Here is a 12,665-nt window from a genome sequence, read left to right on the forward strand (position 1 = left end):
ATTTGGGTCAGATATAAACCGAGTTTAGGTGTAGTTTATTTTCGTTGTGCTGACAGTTACAATAACTCGTTCTGCGTGCTAGCTAGCACGACAGCTGTGTGCACCTAAGTTACTGATGTTGAACTTTATGACAGCCTCCCCTGTCATTCTCTCGCCTGTTGAAACTTCAATCATGAAACTGATCAATGATCGGCTTTTCTCTCGTTTGTTCATTGCGCTAAACAACAGCAGCACGGTTAAGCTTGATCAGCTGTTGTTAGAATTCATTTAATTTTAATTTCTAGTATCAGCTGATGTTTGCTGGAGCCACAGCTGTAAAAAAGGGCTGGTCGAAACCAGGAGATGTCCTTACTGAATCATCAGAGCTGAACTGGTGATGGAGAAACAGGTTTACCTTTTAGGTGACATGAATGAGTTGAAGGAAAGTTATCAACTGTTTCTGAGAGACAAATAACACCAAGCTCCTTTTTTTGTGTAGCTGACAGCTGGTAACTGTGCAGGGGCGGATCTAGCAAAGCTTTTGCCAGGGGGCCAGGTAGGGCATTAACAGGGAGAGGGGGACACAAAGATATACTTTTCTTTCTTGCTCTCATATAAAATATTTACCTTTTATTAAATAGTTATCTGAATCTTACAACCAAAGTTTGTATAATAATACACAAGATTGGCTGTAGACCATTGTTAATCATTCAGAACACTGTGTAAAAATAACAAAAAACAAAAAGTGAATGCAAAAGTGCATAAATATTTATTTTACGTGTTTGATGTGTGTGGCAGGGCGTGGTCTGCAGTGCCGCTGCAGGGGAGGTGGACCCACGGGCGTAAAGTCTGTGCTCTCTCGGCTGGTTTTTTTTTGGTGTGTGTTGGGCTGTGAGTTGAAAAGCTACAGCCGGCTGTGTGGGTACACCAACCATGTGTGAAAAGTGGTCCATAACGTAATGCTTCAAAGCGTGTTCATGCAAACATTGTTGGGTCTGCCGTGGTACAATGGGACTTCTGCTCATGAACCTCTGTGCACAGCGTCTGCAAATCGGGGCTGTACGAAGTCACCTCATCTTTACACAAAACTGTAAGCTGTCATCTGTGAGGCGCGAGCGGTGTTTGTTTTTACCATAGTTCATGGTGGAGAATGGCTGCTCTGCTGAGTTTTGCTCTCTGTAGCCGTATGAATGGCAAACTACACTGATTAGCAGCAGCATAGGCAGACTTAAAAAATTTTCTGAAATTTTCGCTTTCTAGTATTTATTTAATATTTCTTTATGTTATAAAAATGACTTTGAATCCTGATAAAAATTCAAAATCATGGGTTAAAAATGAAAACAAGAGAACTAAGAATGTATTAATATTTGTTGACAGAAAAACAGAAACTGTATATGTGCAACCAAAGTGCCGTTTTAATTCAGATGAAAAAAAAGGGATTTATTCATTCATTGTCCATTCAGGATCTTAAAAATGTGATAATAATAATGAAATAATACAAATAATGTAATAATAAGAATGATGTAATAATAATTAATGTAAATCTAAATAATATTGTCCTTCAGAGAAATAGTTTGTAGTCCTGAAGATGGAGAAGTTTACTCCCGCAGAGCGACTGGGACTGTCTGTGGTCATGATGGTTGAACCTCCAACGACTTTCCCAGCTTAGCCTCAGAGTGCTGCTGCTACTGTAGCAGCCACTCTTCTCCTCTGTACTCGTCAGGACTTGCATTGTCACATCTGGGGAACCCAGGCCCTGCTGGAGAGGAGAGCCTAGTCTGGATGCTGACCTGCTGCCTGTAATTATTAGCCTTTTTCAGGCTCTTGTTACGTTCTGGTCCCGGCAAGTAAATAAACGTAACAAATAGTTTGCCCCACTCACTTCCCACCCACGCACAAACCCCAACAACGACACCTTTTTCAAGTATTTAAGCAGCCATTTATTTTCATTGGCAGTGAGCAATGCCAAAACAATAAACAAAACTCCCTATAAAACAATCCCTACTCTTCCCTACACCAAAATAAAAAGAAGCCAAAACAAAAGACAAGTCACTTAACTAACTATCTAACGAAAAACAGGAGAAAACTTGTTCAACAAAAGAAAACGGCTTCTCACGGCTACTAGGCTGCGACAATGAAAGTTATACAGCAAAGGAACAAAAAGTGACCGCCACTTGTTAACTTATTTACAATTATTTACATGGCAAGGCTAGAGGTACACGTGAATACTCCAGCCTGCACTACAATGACACAACACACAACTCCCTGCTCATGGCAAAAAAAACACACGCGGTTCTCAATGGATGAGGGGATGGCACGGCGGGTGCCCCTTGGAGACCATCTGGGCGGGCTACCGGAAGACGGAAAACTGTGAGCAGGAACCGAAAACACCACTTTGTGTGTCAACACAAACTCATCAGCCCGTATAGCAGCAGCGGCGAGAGTCGTAACCTTCTGTTCATTTAAGTAGGTTACCACAGTGTCTGGTAGTTGGTTTTTAAACTCTTCCAACGTCACCAACTCACCCAGGTCATTCAAGGTTTTTACTGCTGTAGCATGACACCACTTATCAAACAGAGTTTTCTTTTCTCTGGCAAACTCCACATAGGTCTGGTTGGCGGATTTTTTCCCATTCCTAAATCTCTGCCTGTAAGCCTCTGGCACAAGCTCGTAAGCACGCAGGACAGCAGCCTTCACCATATCATAGTCAAAACTGTCCTCCAGAGAAAGAGCGGTGCACACCTCTTGAGCTTTCCCCACCAATCTACATTGGAGTAGAAGAGACCACACATCTTTTGGCCAGTGCAGCGCACCTGCGATACGCTCAAACACTGTGAAATACGAATCCACCTCAGTTTCCCGAAACGCCGGCACCATTTTGATGTGTTTACTCGCATCAAAGCCACCACCTGGCATCAAGGCCGGTGGCTGCGGAGATGGCGACTGCGGGGATAATGACTCCGGGGAGGGTGCCTGCGGGGATGGTGACTGGATGGTGAGCCCTGATCCTCAAGTGCATAGCTTCCACCTCCAACTGCTGTTTCTTTAGCTCCACCTCCTTAATGCGCAGCGTTACCCGCAGCTCCTCCGCAGAAGGGCTAGGTGGAGAAGGGAGATTTTTCAGTGGGGCAAAAACACCAGCAACAGACACACACACAGCCTGCACTACAATGACACAACACACAACTGACCGAGTCAACGGGGTTCCAAAAAGCACTCCCAGGTGACTGTCATCCGGACGTTAAGTACTGGAGGTGGTCCATCAATTATCCAGTCCGAAGATATGTAGAGACTCCACCCAGATACCTAGCAGCCACGCCCAGGTGTCCACCTCCTAGGAGAGAAAAAAGGGAAAATACCGCCAGCCATCCTCCGGTGGGAGGCACAACACCAACAAACACATCACTGGGTCATAACAGTTTCCCCCACCCAAAAAAAATCAAACATCCAACCCCACACAAAGATGTTTGATTTACGACCTAGAGAGGGCATCAGCCATAACATTCTCTAAGCTCTTATATATCGGATCTCAATGTTGAAATCCTGTAGGAGTAAGGACCAACGCATGAGGCGCTGGTTGCTGTTTTAGAAATTTTCTAGAAAAGAAACAGACTGGGTGGTCAATGCCATTTTCATCCTCCTGCACGAGCACTGCACCCGCCCCCAAAACACTGGCGTCCACCTCTGAATCCTTGGCCCCTCAGGAACCGCCCAGGGACACCAAAAGTCTCCAGATTGCGCTTTCGCTCCTCTGCCCACGTCAGTCTGAGCCCATTATCAGATGAGATGTTGTCAAAGAAAGACTTTGCTTTGTCATAGTAGCACTTTGGACCAAAATGATCCTCCCCCGAACTCAGCTGCAACCCCACCTTTTCTCTTCCCTCAGAATTCCCATCTTTTAGATTCAGCCCCTCCTGTAACTTCTTCTCAAGCGCCTCCTTAATGAATTGCGCGTTGGAGGAATCAAAATCAAAGTCTGTGTCAAATTTAAGGGGTGGGAGATGGAGCATTAGCCACCATCAGCTGGCCTCTTCTGCGGTTCCTGTGCCGTCGAGGTCCTTGTCTTTTTCTAGCAGGTGGCCTGGTTTCAGCATTTTGCTGCTGACTGTCCTGAAAAGTGACTCTACTTGGGTCTGATTGCATGGTGGCTTCAGTGACCCTTGTGGTTTGAATATTTGCTCTTCTCGTCCCCTTGGGCTGCCTCCTATTCTGCTGCTGCTGTTGCTGGGATCCACTCGCACCTCTCCTCTGCCTAAATGTCTTTACACTGACGGTTTGAACAGCCTTTGATGTGGCACGATCGAAACCACTGTTATCTGTAAGTGGTATATCAACTACTTCTGGCGACGGAAAAACTGTGCCGCCAGCTAGATCGTTTCCCAAGATGATGTCAATACCTGCAACCGGTAACTGGGGTCGCACCCCAAGCTTAACCTCACCAGACAAAAACTGAGATGAAAGCTGCACCAAGTGTAAAGGAACCCGTATTACACACATCCTAACTCCCCAGGCTAACACATCCGCCCCACAACAGGATTGAGCTGAAAACGGTAAGACCCCCTCACGAATGAGCGACTGTTTCGCACCAGTGTCTCGCAAAATACTGACAGGAGTCCGCCGATCTTCTCCTATCAAGGAAACAAAGCCGTTTGACACAAACGGCTTAAACTCCTTATCTACTTTATCATTTTCGGGTGCCATCACCTCCCCCCAGGTAGGAGAGTTTGTCTGTAGAAGGATTATTGGGGAAGGAGATGTACCCTCCCTGGTCATTTCTTTTCTCTTCAGAGCAGGGCAAACCGCAATAAGGTGTAAGGCAGAAACACCAGCAACAGCCCCCAGCTCAACCTCCCCCGCAGGACCCGGCTCACCAAACAACCCCTTGTCCGTCAACTGGACACACAGGAACTCCCTAAGCTCTTTCTTCTTCGCAGGACGCCTGTCTTTTTCAGGCTGTTCTCCACAGGACGCCTGTCTTTTTCAGGCTCTTCTCCACAGGACGCCTGTCTTTTTCAGGCTCTTCTCCACAGGACGCCTGTCTTTTTCAGGGACAATCTTCACCCACAAATTCATAAAGTCCTTGTGAAGGGTCAGTTTCTCAATGATTGTTCGCCCATGGTACCTGTGGAAGATTACAGTTGTCATTAATTTTCATTAATTGTGTAAACTCACAGAAAATAAAACATTGATGCACTTCAAACCCATTTAAAAGTACCCACCTGGCTTCAGGTGCAGCATCCCCTGCCATTCTAGAGGCAGCAATTAGAAATCTTTCAGTGAAGGTTCCTGTTTTCAGGGTGACGGCTGCTCCAAGTTTGTCAGCCAGCTGGTGCAGGTGTTGAGCCGTGCTATTCCTCACTGCAACACAGCGATGGCTGAGCAAGGACAATATTAGACACACAACTCAGTGAACATGATCTCTCTTTCATGTCTTCTAATAAAATCACTACAGCTTCTTCTCTCCTCTTACGTCAGTCCTGTGTTAAACAGAGCGCTCAGAATCCGTCCATGGCTGCAATTTTCCACCATGGCATCAAGCGCCAGATTGACCTCCTGATGTAGAAAGTTGTTGTTGGTCATTGCAAGCTTCAGCAATAGAGCTCGGCCTGTTGTTTCAACTTCTGGGTCCATTGTTCTCTGGAGCTGAATGTAGAGCTCATTGATGGCATGTATGGCCTCAAAGGCTATTGCTGAGCGTTGGTTTTTCACCTAAAATGTGAGTGAAAATCATCAGTTGAGGCTGTAGTATGCACTTGAAGGGAAACTAGCTGCATGAAACGCATATAAGAAACATAAAGTGTGCAATACCTCCTCAATGAGGACCAGACACACTTCATGTAGTTTAGTCTTCAGGATGTCCGAGTGGTGCTTTGCCAGAGACTGAATAGTTTGCAACCCCTGTCTTTATTTCTTTATTTACACAACACAACATTGAACACGACTTCAGGAACACCACAAATAACACAGCCACATTATGCAGCACTGTTTCTGTGCAGTATTTAATGTCTCCTTACTACGTTTCTTACCAGTCGTCTGAAGACAGCAGACTAAAGCTGTGGGACAGGCTCTCTACAGGTGTAGCTACAGGCGGGAGTTTGACCCTGCTCTCTCTTGGATTATTCTGACTGCACTGACTGTCTGCTTTCTTGTCTGATAATCAACGAGGTTAGTAAAAAGAAACTGTCATTTCTTCTAATTCGAAGCATGATGCAGTGATTAATTGTTCATTAAAATCTTTTTAAAAAATCTCTTAATTTAAAGTTTGATTATTCAGCATCTTCTACAGTTACTGAGGAAAACCACTTACCGTCTATAGGGACGACTTTTGCACGGCGCAGCAGCGTCCCAGGCCGAGGTCCTCGTTTTTGCGGTATGGGAGGGAACTGTTGGAGGTTTTGGAGTCAAAGGCTTTACTGCAGTAAATGTTTTGGCTGGTACTGTGTGTCCAGGTGAGGTTACAATCCCATCCTGGAAATGCTGCAGTTTTTCCAAAATAGGCCCAAATTTGTCTTTTGCTGTCAAGACTCTTATTCCACGAATGACCTTCGTGTCTGTTTAGACAAAAAAATAACTAAATAACTACAAATTGACATCTTACAAAAACAACAATAAACATTTTTCTTCCTGATTTTTTTTTCTTCAAAAAAGCATATAAAATGAATGGACAGCAAGAATGTGTAATTTAGCATTAAAATAGATAATCTACAGTGTCAAATTTTAAAATCTAAACTAACTGATTAACAGCAGGTGTAACCACTAAAGAAAAGCATCACCTTTGAACCGACCTGCTCCTGAATGTTTAGCAGAGAAAACATGCAATTGCGATGGACAAGCTGCTCGAGGAGGTGGAGGAACTGGAGTGAGCGGTGTCATCTCAACAGGACTAACAATGAAAGGAATGGCCCTCAGATCACTTGGTGTGTGTGTGTCTGCAGAGCTGAGGCTACTCAGACTTCTTTCAGGGTCCTCCTGATTCCAAAAGGGGTCATCCAAACAGTTCCAGCTTCCCTGGACTATCTCTGGAGAGCCTGCGCATTGCTCAGGTAAAGGTGGGAGTTGCACAGCATAACCTCTGGGTCTCTGTGCGATATGCAATGTGTCTGCCTGTTGAAAGAACACATTTGTCTTACTGCTCTGAGCTTTGTGAAAGTCCAGGATCCTGGACTCTGTGGTGAAGCGCTGACAGTTGCTCTGTCTACAGTGACTTACACAAAAATTACACTGTGCAAAGCAGCAAAATATAACACATCTCTCAGAAACATTTACATTTGATCAGCAGAGAAGTCAAGAATGAGTATGTTTAGTTACTTACATCTCCACCTGTGCGTCCCCTTGTCCGTCAACTGGACACACAGGAACTCCCTAAGCTCTTTCTTCTTCGCAGGACGCCTGTCTTTTTCAGGCTCTTCTCCACAAGACGCCTGTCTTTTTCAGGCTCTTCTCCACAGGACGCCTGTCTTTTTCAGGCTCTTCTCCACAGGACGCCTGTCTTTTTCAGGGACAATCTTCACCCACAAATTCATAAAGTCCTTGTGAAGGGTCAGTTTCTCAATGATTGTTCGCCCATGGTACCTGTGGAAGATTACAGTTGTCATTAATTTTCATTAATTGTGTAAACTCACAGAAAATAAAACATTGATGCACTTCAAACCCATTTAAAAGTACCCACCTGGCTTCAGGTGCAGCATCCCCTGCCATTCTAGAGGCAGCAATTAGAAATCTTTCAGTGAAGGTTCCTGTTTTCAGGGTGACGGCTGCTCCAAGTTTGTCAGCCAGCTGGTGCAGGTGTTGAGCCGTGCTATTCCTCACTGCAACACAGCGATGGCTGAGCAAGGACAATATTAGACACACAACTCAGTGAACATGATCTCTCTTTCATGTCTTCTAATAAAATCACTACAGCTTCTTCTCTCCTCTTACGTCAGTCCTGTGTTAAACAGAGCGCTCAGAATCCGTCCATGGCTGCAATTTTCCACCATGGCATCAAGCGCCAGATTGACCTCCTGATGTAGAAAGTTGTTGTTGGTCATTGCAAGCTTCAGCAATAGAGCTCGGCCTGTTGTTTCAACTTCTGGGTCCATTGTTCTCTGGAGCTGAATGTAGAGCTCATTGATGGCATGTATGGCCTCAAAGGCTATTGCTGAGCGTTGGTTTTTCACCTAAAATGTGAGTGAAAATCATCAGTTGAGGCTGTAGTATGCACTTGAAGGGAAACTAGCTGCATGAAACGCATATAAGAAACATAAAGTGTGCAATACCTCCTCAATGAGGACCAGACACACTTCATGTAGTTTAGTCTTCAGGATGTCCGAGTGGTGCTTTGCCAGAGACTGAATAGTTTGCAACCCCTGTCTTTATTTCTTTATTTACACAACACAACATTGAACACGACTTCAGGAACACCACAAATAACACAGCCACATTATGCAGCACTGTTTCTGTGCAGTATTTAATGTCTCCTTACTACGTTTCTTACCAGTCGTCTGAAGACAGCAGACTAAAGCTGTGGGACAGGCTCTCTACAGGTGTAGCTACAGGCGGGAGTTTGACCCTGCTCTCTCTTGGATTATTCTGACTGCACTGACTGTCTGCTTTCTTGTCTGATAATCAACGAGGTTAGTAAAAAGAAACTGTCATTTCTTCTAATTCGAAGCATGATGCAGTGATTAATTGTTCATTAAAATCTTTTTAAAAAATCTCTTAATTTAAAGTTTGATTATTCAGCATCTTCTACAGTTACTGAGGAAAACCACTTACCGTCTATAGGGACGACTTTTGCACGGCGCAGCAGCGTCCCAGGCCGAGGTCCTCGTTTTTGCGGTATGGGAGGGAACTGTTGGAGGTTTTGGAGTCAAAGGCTTTACTGCAGTAAATGTTTTGGTTGGTACTGTGTGTCCAGGTGAGGTTACAATCCCATCCTGGAAATGCTGCAGTTTTTCCAAAATAGGCCCAAATTTGTCTTTTGCTGTCAAGACTCTTATTCCACGAATGACCTTCGTGTCTGTTTAGACAAAAAAATAACTAAATAACTACAAATTGACATCTTACAAAAACAACAATAAACATTTTTCTTCCTGATTTTTTTTTCTTCAAAAAAGCATATAAAATGAATGGACAGCAAGAATGTGTAATTTAGCATTAAAATAGATAATCTACAGTGTCAAATTTTAAAATCTAAACTAACTGATTAACAGCAGGTGTAACCACTAAAGAAAAGCATCACCTTTGAACCGACCTGCTCCTGAATGTTTAGCAGAGAAAACAGGCAATTGCGATGGACAAGCTGCTCGAGGAGGTGGAGGAACTGGAGTGAGCGGTGTCATCTCAACAGGACTAACAATGAAAGGAATGGCCCTCAGATTACTTGGTGTGTGTGTGTCTGCAGAGCTGAGGCTACTCAGACTTCTTTCAGGGTCCTCCTGATTCCAAAAGGGGTCATCCAAACAGTTCCAGCTTCCCTGGACTATCTCTGGAGAGCCTGCGCATTGCTCAGGTAAAGGTGGGAGTTGCACAGCATAACCTCTGGGTCTCTGTGCGATATGCAATGTGTCTGCCTGTTGAAAGAACACATTTGTCTTACTGCTCTGAGCTTTGTGAAAGTCCAGGATCCTGGACTCTGTGGTGAAGCGCTGACAGTTGCTCTGTCTACAGTGACTTACACAAAAATTACACTGTGCAAAGCAGCAAAATATAACACATCTCTCAGAAACATTTACATTTGATCAGCAGAGAAGTCAAGAATGAGTATGTTTAGTTACTTACATCTCCACCTGTGCGCTTTCTCTGAATCAAATCTTCAAAGCGATGGAAAAAGTTATCTGATGTCTTTTCAGACATGCCTGAGATAAAAAGTGAACAAATTGTTTAGAAATAGAAAGTTAGTGAGTGCTGCTCAGTGTGTGAGTGGCAAGTTCTAACTGAGCTGCTCAGTAAATAACTGTTATGATGTGGAACTCACAGAGCATTTTTTGAAAATATTCATATATATACACTATTTTGTGATTACAAAAATATCAGACATGTCTAAATCAAAGGCAGCTTATGATCTCTAATTATGATCTTTAATCAACAAATTTAAATAGACGTCCTAATCACAGCTTCTAAAACTAGACAACACTATACTGATAAATTCATATAAAACAGCAAAAAGGAGATAAAAGCACTGTCATAAATAGAGAAATAAGTACAGTAAATAAATAAATACAGTTTTTTAAAAATACAGAAAAAAAACATGTGTCATTTGTTACAACGACAACAAAATAGCAGCTTGGACAAAGCTGTTTCTTCAAGCTTCGCCTGCATTTAGGGGCTGCAAACCTCTGTCCCACAGGAAGAAGCTGAAATCCTCCAATAAGGGGTGGGAGTCATTTAAAGTAGAGTAACTCATCCTCTACAACTGCCTAGTATTCAAGGACTCTATGTTAAGATGCTCTAACATGGTACAGTACCTTCAGAAACGCCTCAAATTTCTTAGATACTGAAAATTAAATCTCTTCTCAGGAACCTTTTCTCCATTCAGTAGAAGTAGATCTAGTATTCATTTTAAAGTTCTAATGAAGACAGCAGACTAAAGCTGTGGGACAGGCTCTCTACAGGTGTAGCTACAGGCGGGAGTTTGACCCTGCTCTCTCTTGGATTATTCTGACTGCACTGACTGTCTGCTTTCTTGTCTGATAATCAACGAGGTTAGTAAAAAGAAACTGTCATTTCTTCTAATTCGAAGCATGATGCAGTGATTAATTGTTCATTAAAATCTTTTTAAAAAATCTCTTAATTTAAAGTTTGATTATTCAGCATCTTCTACAGTTACTGAGGAAAACCACTTACTGTCTATAGGGACGACTTTTGCACGGGGCAGCAGCGTCCCAGGCCGAGGTCCTCATTTTTGCGGTATGGGAACTGTTGGAGGTTTTGGAGTCAAAATAGGCCCAAATTTGTCTTTTGCTGTCAAGACTCTTATTCCACGAATGAACTTCGTGTCTGTTTAGACAAAAAATAACTAAATAACTACAAATTGACATCTTACAAAAACAACAATAAACATTTTTCTTCCTGATTTTTTTTTTCTTCAAAAAAGCATATAAAATGAATGGACAGCAAGAATGTGTAATTTAGCATTAAAATAGATAATCTACAGTGTCAAATTTTAAAATCTAAACTAACTGATTAACAGCAGGTGTAACCACTAAAGAAAAGCATCACCTTTGAACCGCAATTGCGATGGACAAGCTGCTCGAGGAGGTGGAGGAACTGGAGTGAGCGGTGTCATCTCAACAGGACTAACAATGAAAGGAATGGCCCTCAGATCACTTGGTGTGTGTGTGTCTGCAGAGCTGAGGCTACTCAGACTTCTTTCAGGGTCCTCCTGATTCCAAAAGGGGTCATCCAAACAGTTCCAGCTTCTCTGGACTCTCTGTGGAGAGCCTGCGCATTGCTCAGGTAAAGGTGGGAGTTGCACAGCATAATCTCTGGGTCTCTGTGCGATATGCAATGTGTCTGCCTGTTGAAAGAACACATTTGTCTTACTGCTCTGAGCTTTGTGAAAGTCCAGGATCCTGGACTCTGTGGTGAAGCGCTGACAGTTGCTCTGTCTACAGTGACTTACACAAAAATTACACTGTGCAAAGCAGCAAAATATAACACATCTCTCAGAAACATTTACATTTGATCAGCAGAGAAGTCAAGAATGAGTATGTTTAGTTACTTACATCTCCACCTGTGCGCTTTCTCTGAATCAAATCTTCAAAGCGATGGAAAAAGTTATCTGATGTCTTTTCAGACATGCCTGAGATAAAAAGTGAACAAATTGTTTAGAAATAGAAAGTTAGTGAGTGCTGCTCAGTGTGTGAGTGGCAAGTTCTAACTGAGCTGCTCAGTAAATAACTGTTATGATGTGGAACTCACAGAGCATTTTTTGAAAATATTCATATATATACACTATTTTGTGTTTACAAAAATATCAGACATGTCTAAATCAAAGGCAGGTTATGATCTCTAATTATGATCTTTAATCAACAAATTTAAATAGACGTCCTAATCACAGCTTCTAAAACTAGACAACACTATACTGATAAATTCATATAAAACAGCAAAAAGGAGATAAAAGCACTGTCATAAATAGAGAAATAAGTACAGTAAATAAATAAATACAGTTTTTAAAAAATACAGAAAAAAAACATGTGTCATTTGTTACAACGACAACAAAATAGCAGCTTGGACAAAGCTGTTTCTTCAAGCTTCGCCTGCATTTAGGGGCTGCAAACCTCTGTCCCACAGGAAGAAGCTGAAATCCTCCAATAAGGGGTGGGAGTCATTTAAAGTAGAGTAACTCATCCTCTACAACTGCCTAGTATTCAAGGACTCTATGTTAAGATGCTCTAACATGGTACAGTACCTTCAGAAACGCCTCAAATTTCTTAGATACTGAAAATTAAATCTCTTCTCAGGAACCTTTTCTCCATTCAGTAGAAGTAGATCTAGTATTCACTGGAGGTACCCAGGTCCAAGAAAAAGCTCAGAGGGGTCAGGGCCCTCTCTATTGCTGCTCCTAATCTCTGGAACAATCTGCCCCAGCACATTAGGCCCCTTCACTGTCCACTTTTAAAATGCGTCTTAAAACCCATTTTGACTCCTTGGCATATGACACTGTATGACCCTGAGTTTATTGTTTTTAATCTATTGTACTC

General features: G+C 42.8%; 2 protein-coding genes and 1 pseudogene across 4 annotated transcripts; all 3 read right to left on the reverse strand.

Annotated features, from left to right (window-relative positions):
- Positions 1-1,942: 1,942 nt before the first annotated feature.
- On the reverse strand, positions 1,943-4,752 carry LOC146680800 (uncharacterized; annotated as a pseudogene). Its single transcript, XR_014917892.1, has 2 exons — positions 3,171-4,752; positions 1,943-3,077 (listed from the first exon to the last, which is right to left on the reverse strand). The product of XR_014917892.1 is annotated as an uncharacterized LOC146680800 (transcript).
- Positions 4,753-4,882: 130 nt separating this feature from the next.
- Positions 4,883-6,811, reverse strand: LOC146680801 (TOG array regulator of axonemal microtubules protein 1-like). 2 transcript variants are annotated; one of them, XM_085448087.1, is made up of 7 exons: positions 6,753-6,811; positions 6,287-6,530; positions 6,006-6,129; positions 5,788-5,889; positions 5,450-5,688; positions 5,199-5,354; positions 4,883-5,101 (listed from the first exon to the last, which is right to left on the reverse strand). In XM_085448087.1, the coding sequence occupies exons 5-7, from the start codon at positions 5,608-5,610 to the stop codon at positions 4,960-4,962; spliced, it is 459 nt and encodes a 152-aa protein (XP_085304213.1). In that variant the 5' UTR covers positions 5,611-5,688; positions 5,788-5,889; positions 6,006-6,129; positions 6,287-6,530; positions 6,753-6,811; the 3' UTR covers positions 4,883-4,959. The 2 variants fall into 2 exon arrangements, with proteins under 2 accessions (XP_085304213.1, XP_085304214.1); XM_085448088.1 differs by having other exon boundaries at positions 6,765-6,793.
- On the reverse strand, positions 6,801-11,867 carry LOC146680802 (TOG array regulator of axonemal microtubules protein 1-like). The gene is made up of 12 exons (XM_085448085.1): positions 11,688-11,867; positions 11,182-11,479; positions 10,807-10,959; positions 9,742-9,818; positions 9,203-9,533; positions 8,737-8,980; positions 8,456-8,579; positions 8,238-8,339; positions 7,900-8,138; positions 7,649-7,804; positions 7,292-7,551; positions 6,801-7,083 (listed from the first exon to the last, which is right to left on the reverse strand). Exons 9-11 carry the CDS (start codon positions 8,058-8,060, stop codon positions 7,410-7,412), a joined length of 459 nt encoding a protein of 152 aa, XP_085304211.1. The 5' UTR covers positions 8,061-8,138; positions 8,238-8,339; positions 8,456-8,579; positions 8,737-8,980; positions 9,203-9,533; positions 9,742-9,818; positions 10,807-10,959; positions 11,182-11,479; positions 11,688-11,867; the 3' UTR covers positions 6,801-7,083; positions 7,292-7,409.
- Between the last annotated feature and the right edge of the window lie 798 nt (positions 11,868-12,665).

This window comes from Copadichromis virginalis, linkage group LG23, assembly GCF_057382275.1.
Source record: "Copadichromis virginalis isolate Kocher_CV1m ecotype Utaka linkage group LG23, C_Virginalis_male_GT1.1, whole genome shotgun sequence".
Classification (NCBI taxonomy): Eukaryota; Metazoa; Chordata; class Actinopteri; order Cichliformes; family Cichlidae; genus Copadichromis; species Copadichromis virginalis.

Coding starts and splice junctions, on each gene's coding strand:
- LOC146680801 (XM_085448087.1), bottom strand. CDS start 5,610: ATGGACCCAGAAGTTGAAACAACAGGCCGAGCTCTATTGCTGAAGCTT. Junction 5,355..5,449: donor CTGTTTAACACAGGACTGAC/GTAAGAGGAGAG, acceptor GTCCTTGCTCAG/CCATCGCTGTGTTGCAGTGA. Junction 5,102..5,198: donor GATGCTGCACCTGAAGCCAG/GTGGGTACTTTT, acceptor AATCTTCCACAG/GTACCATGGGCGAACAATCA.
- LOC146680802 (XM_085448085.1), bottom strand. CDS start 8,060: ATGGACCCAGAAGTTGAAACAACAGGCCGAGCTCTATTGCTGAAGCTT. Junction 7,805..7,899: donor CTGTTTAACACAGGACTGAC/GTAAGAGGAGAG, acceptor GTCCTTGCTCAG/CCATCGCTGTGTTGCAGTGA. Junction 7,552..7,648: donor GATGCTGCACCTGAAGCCAG/GTGGGTACTTTT, acceptor AATCTTCCACAG/GTACCATGGGCGAACAATCA.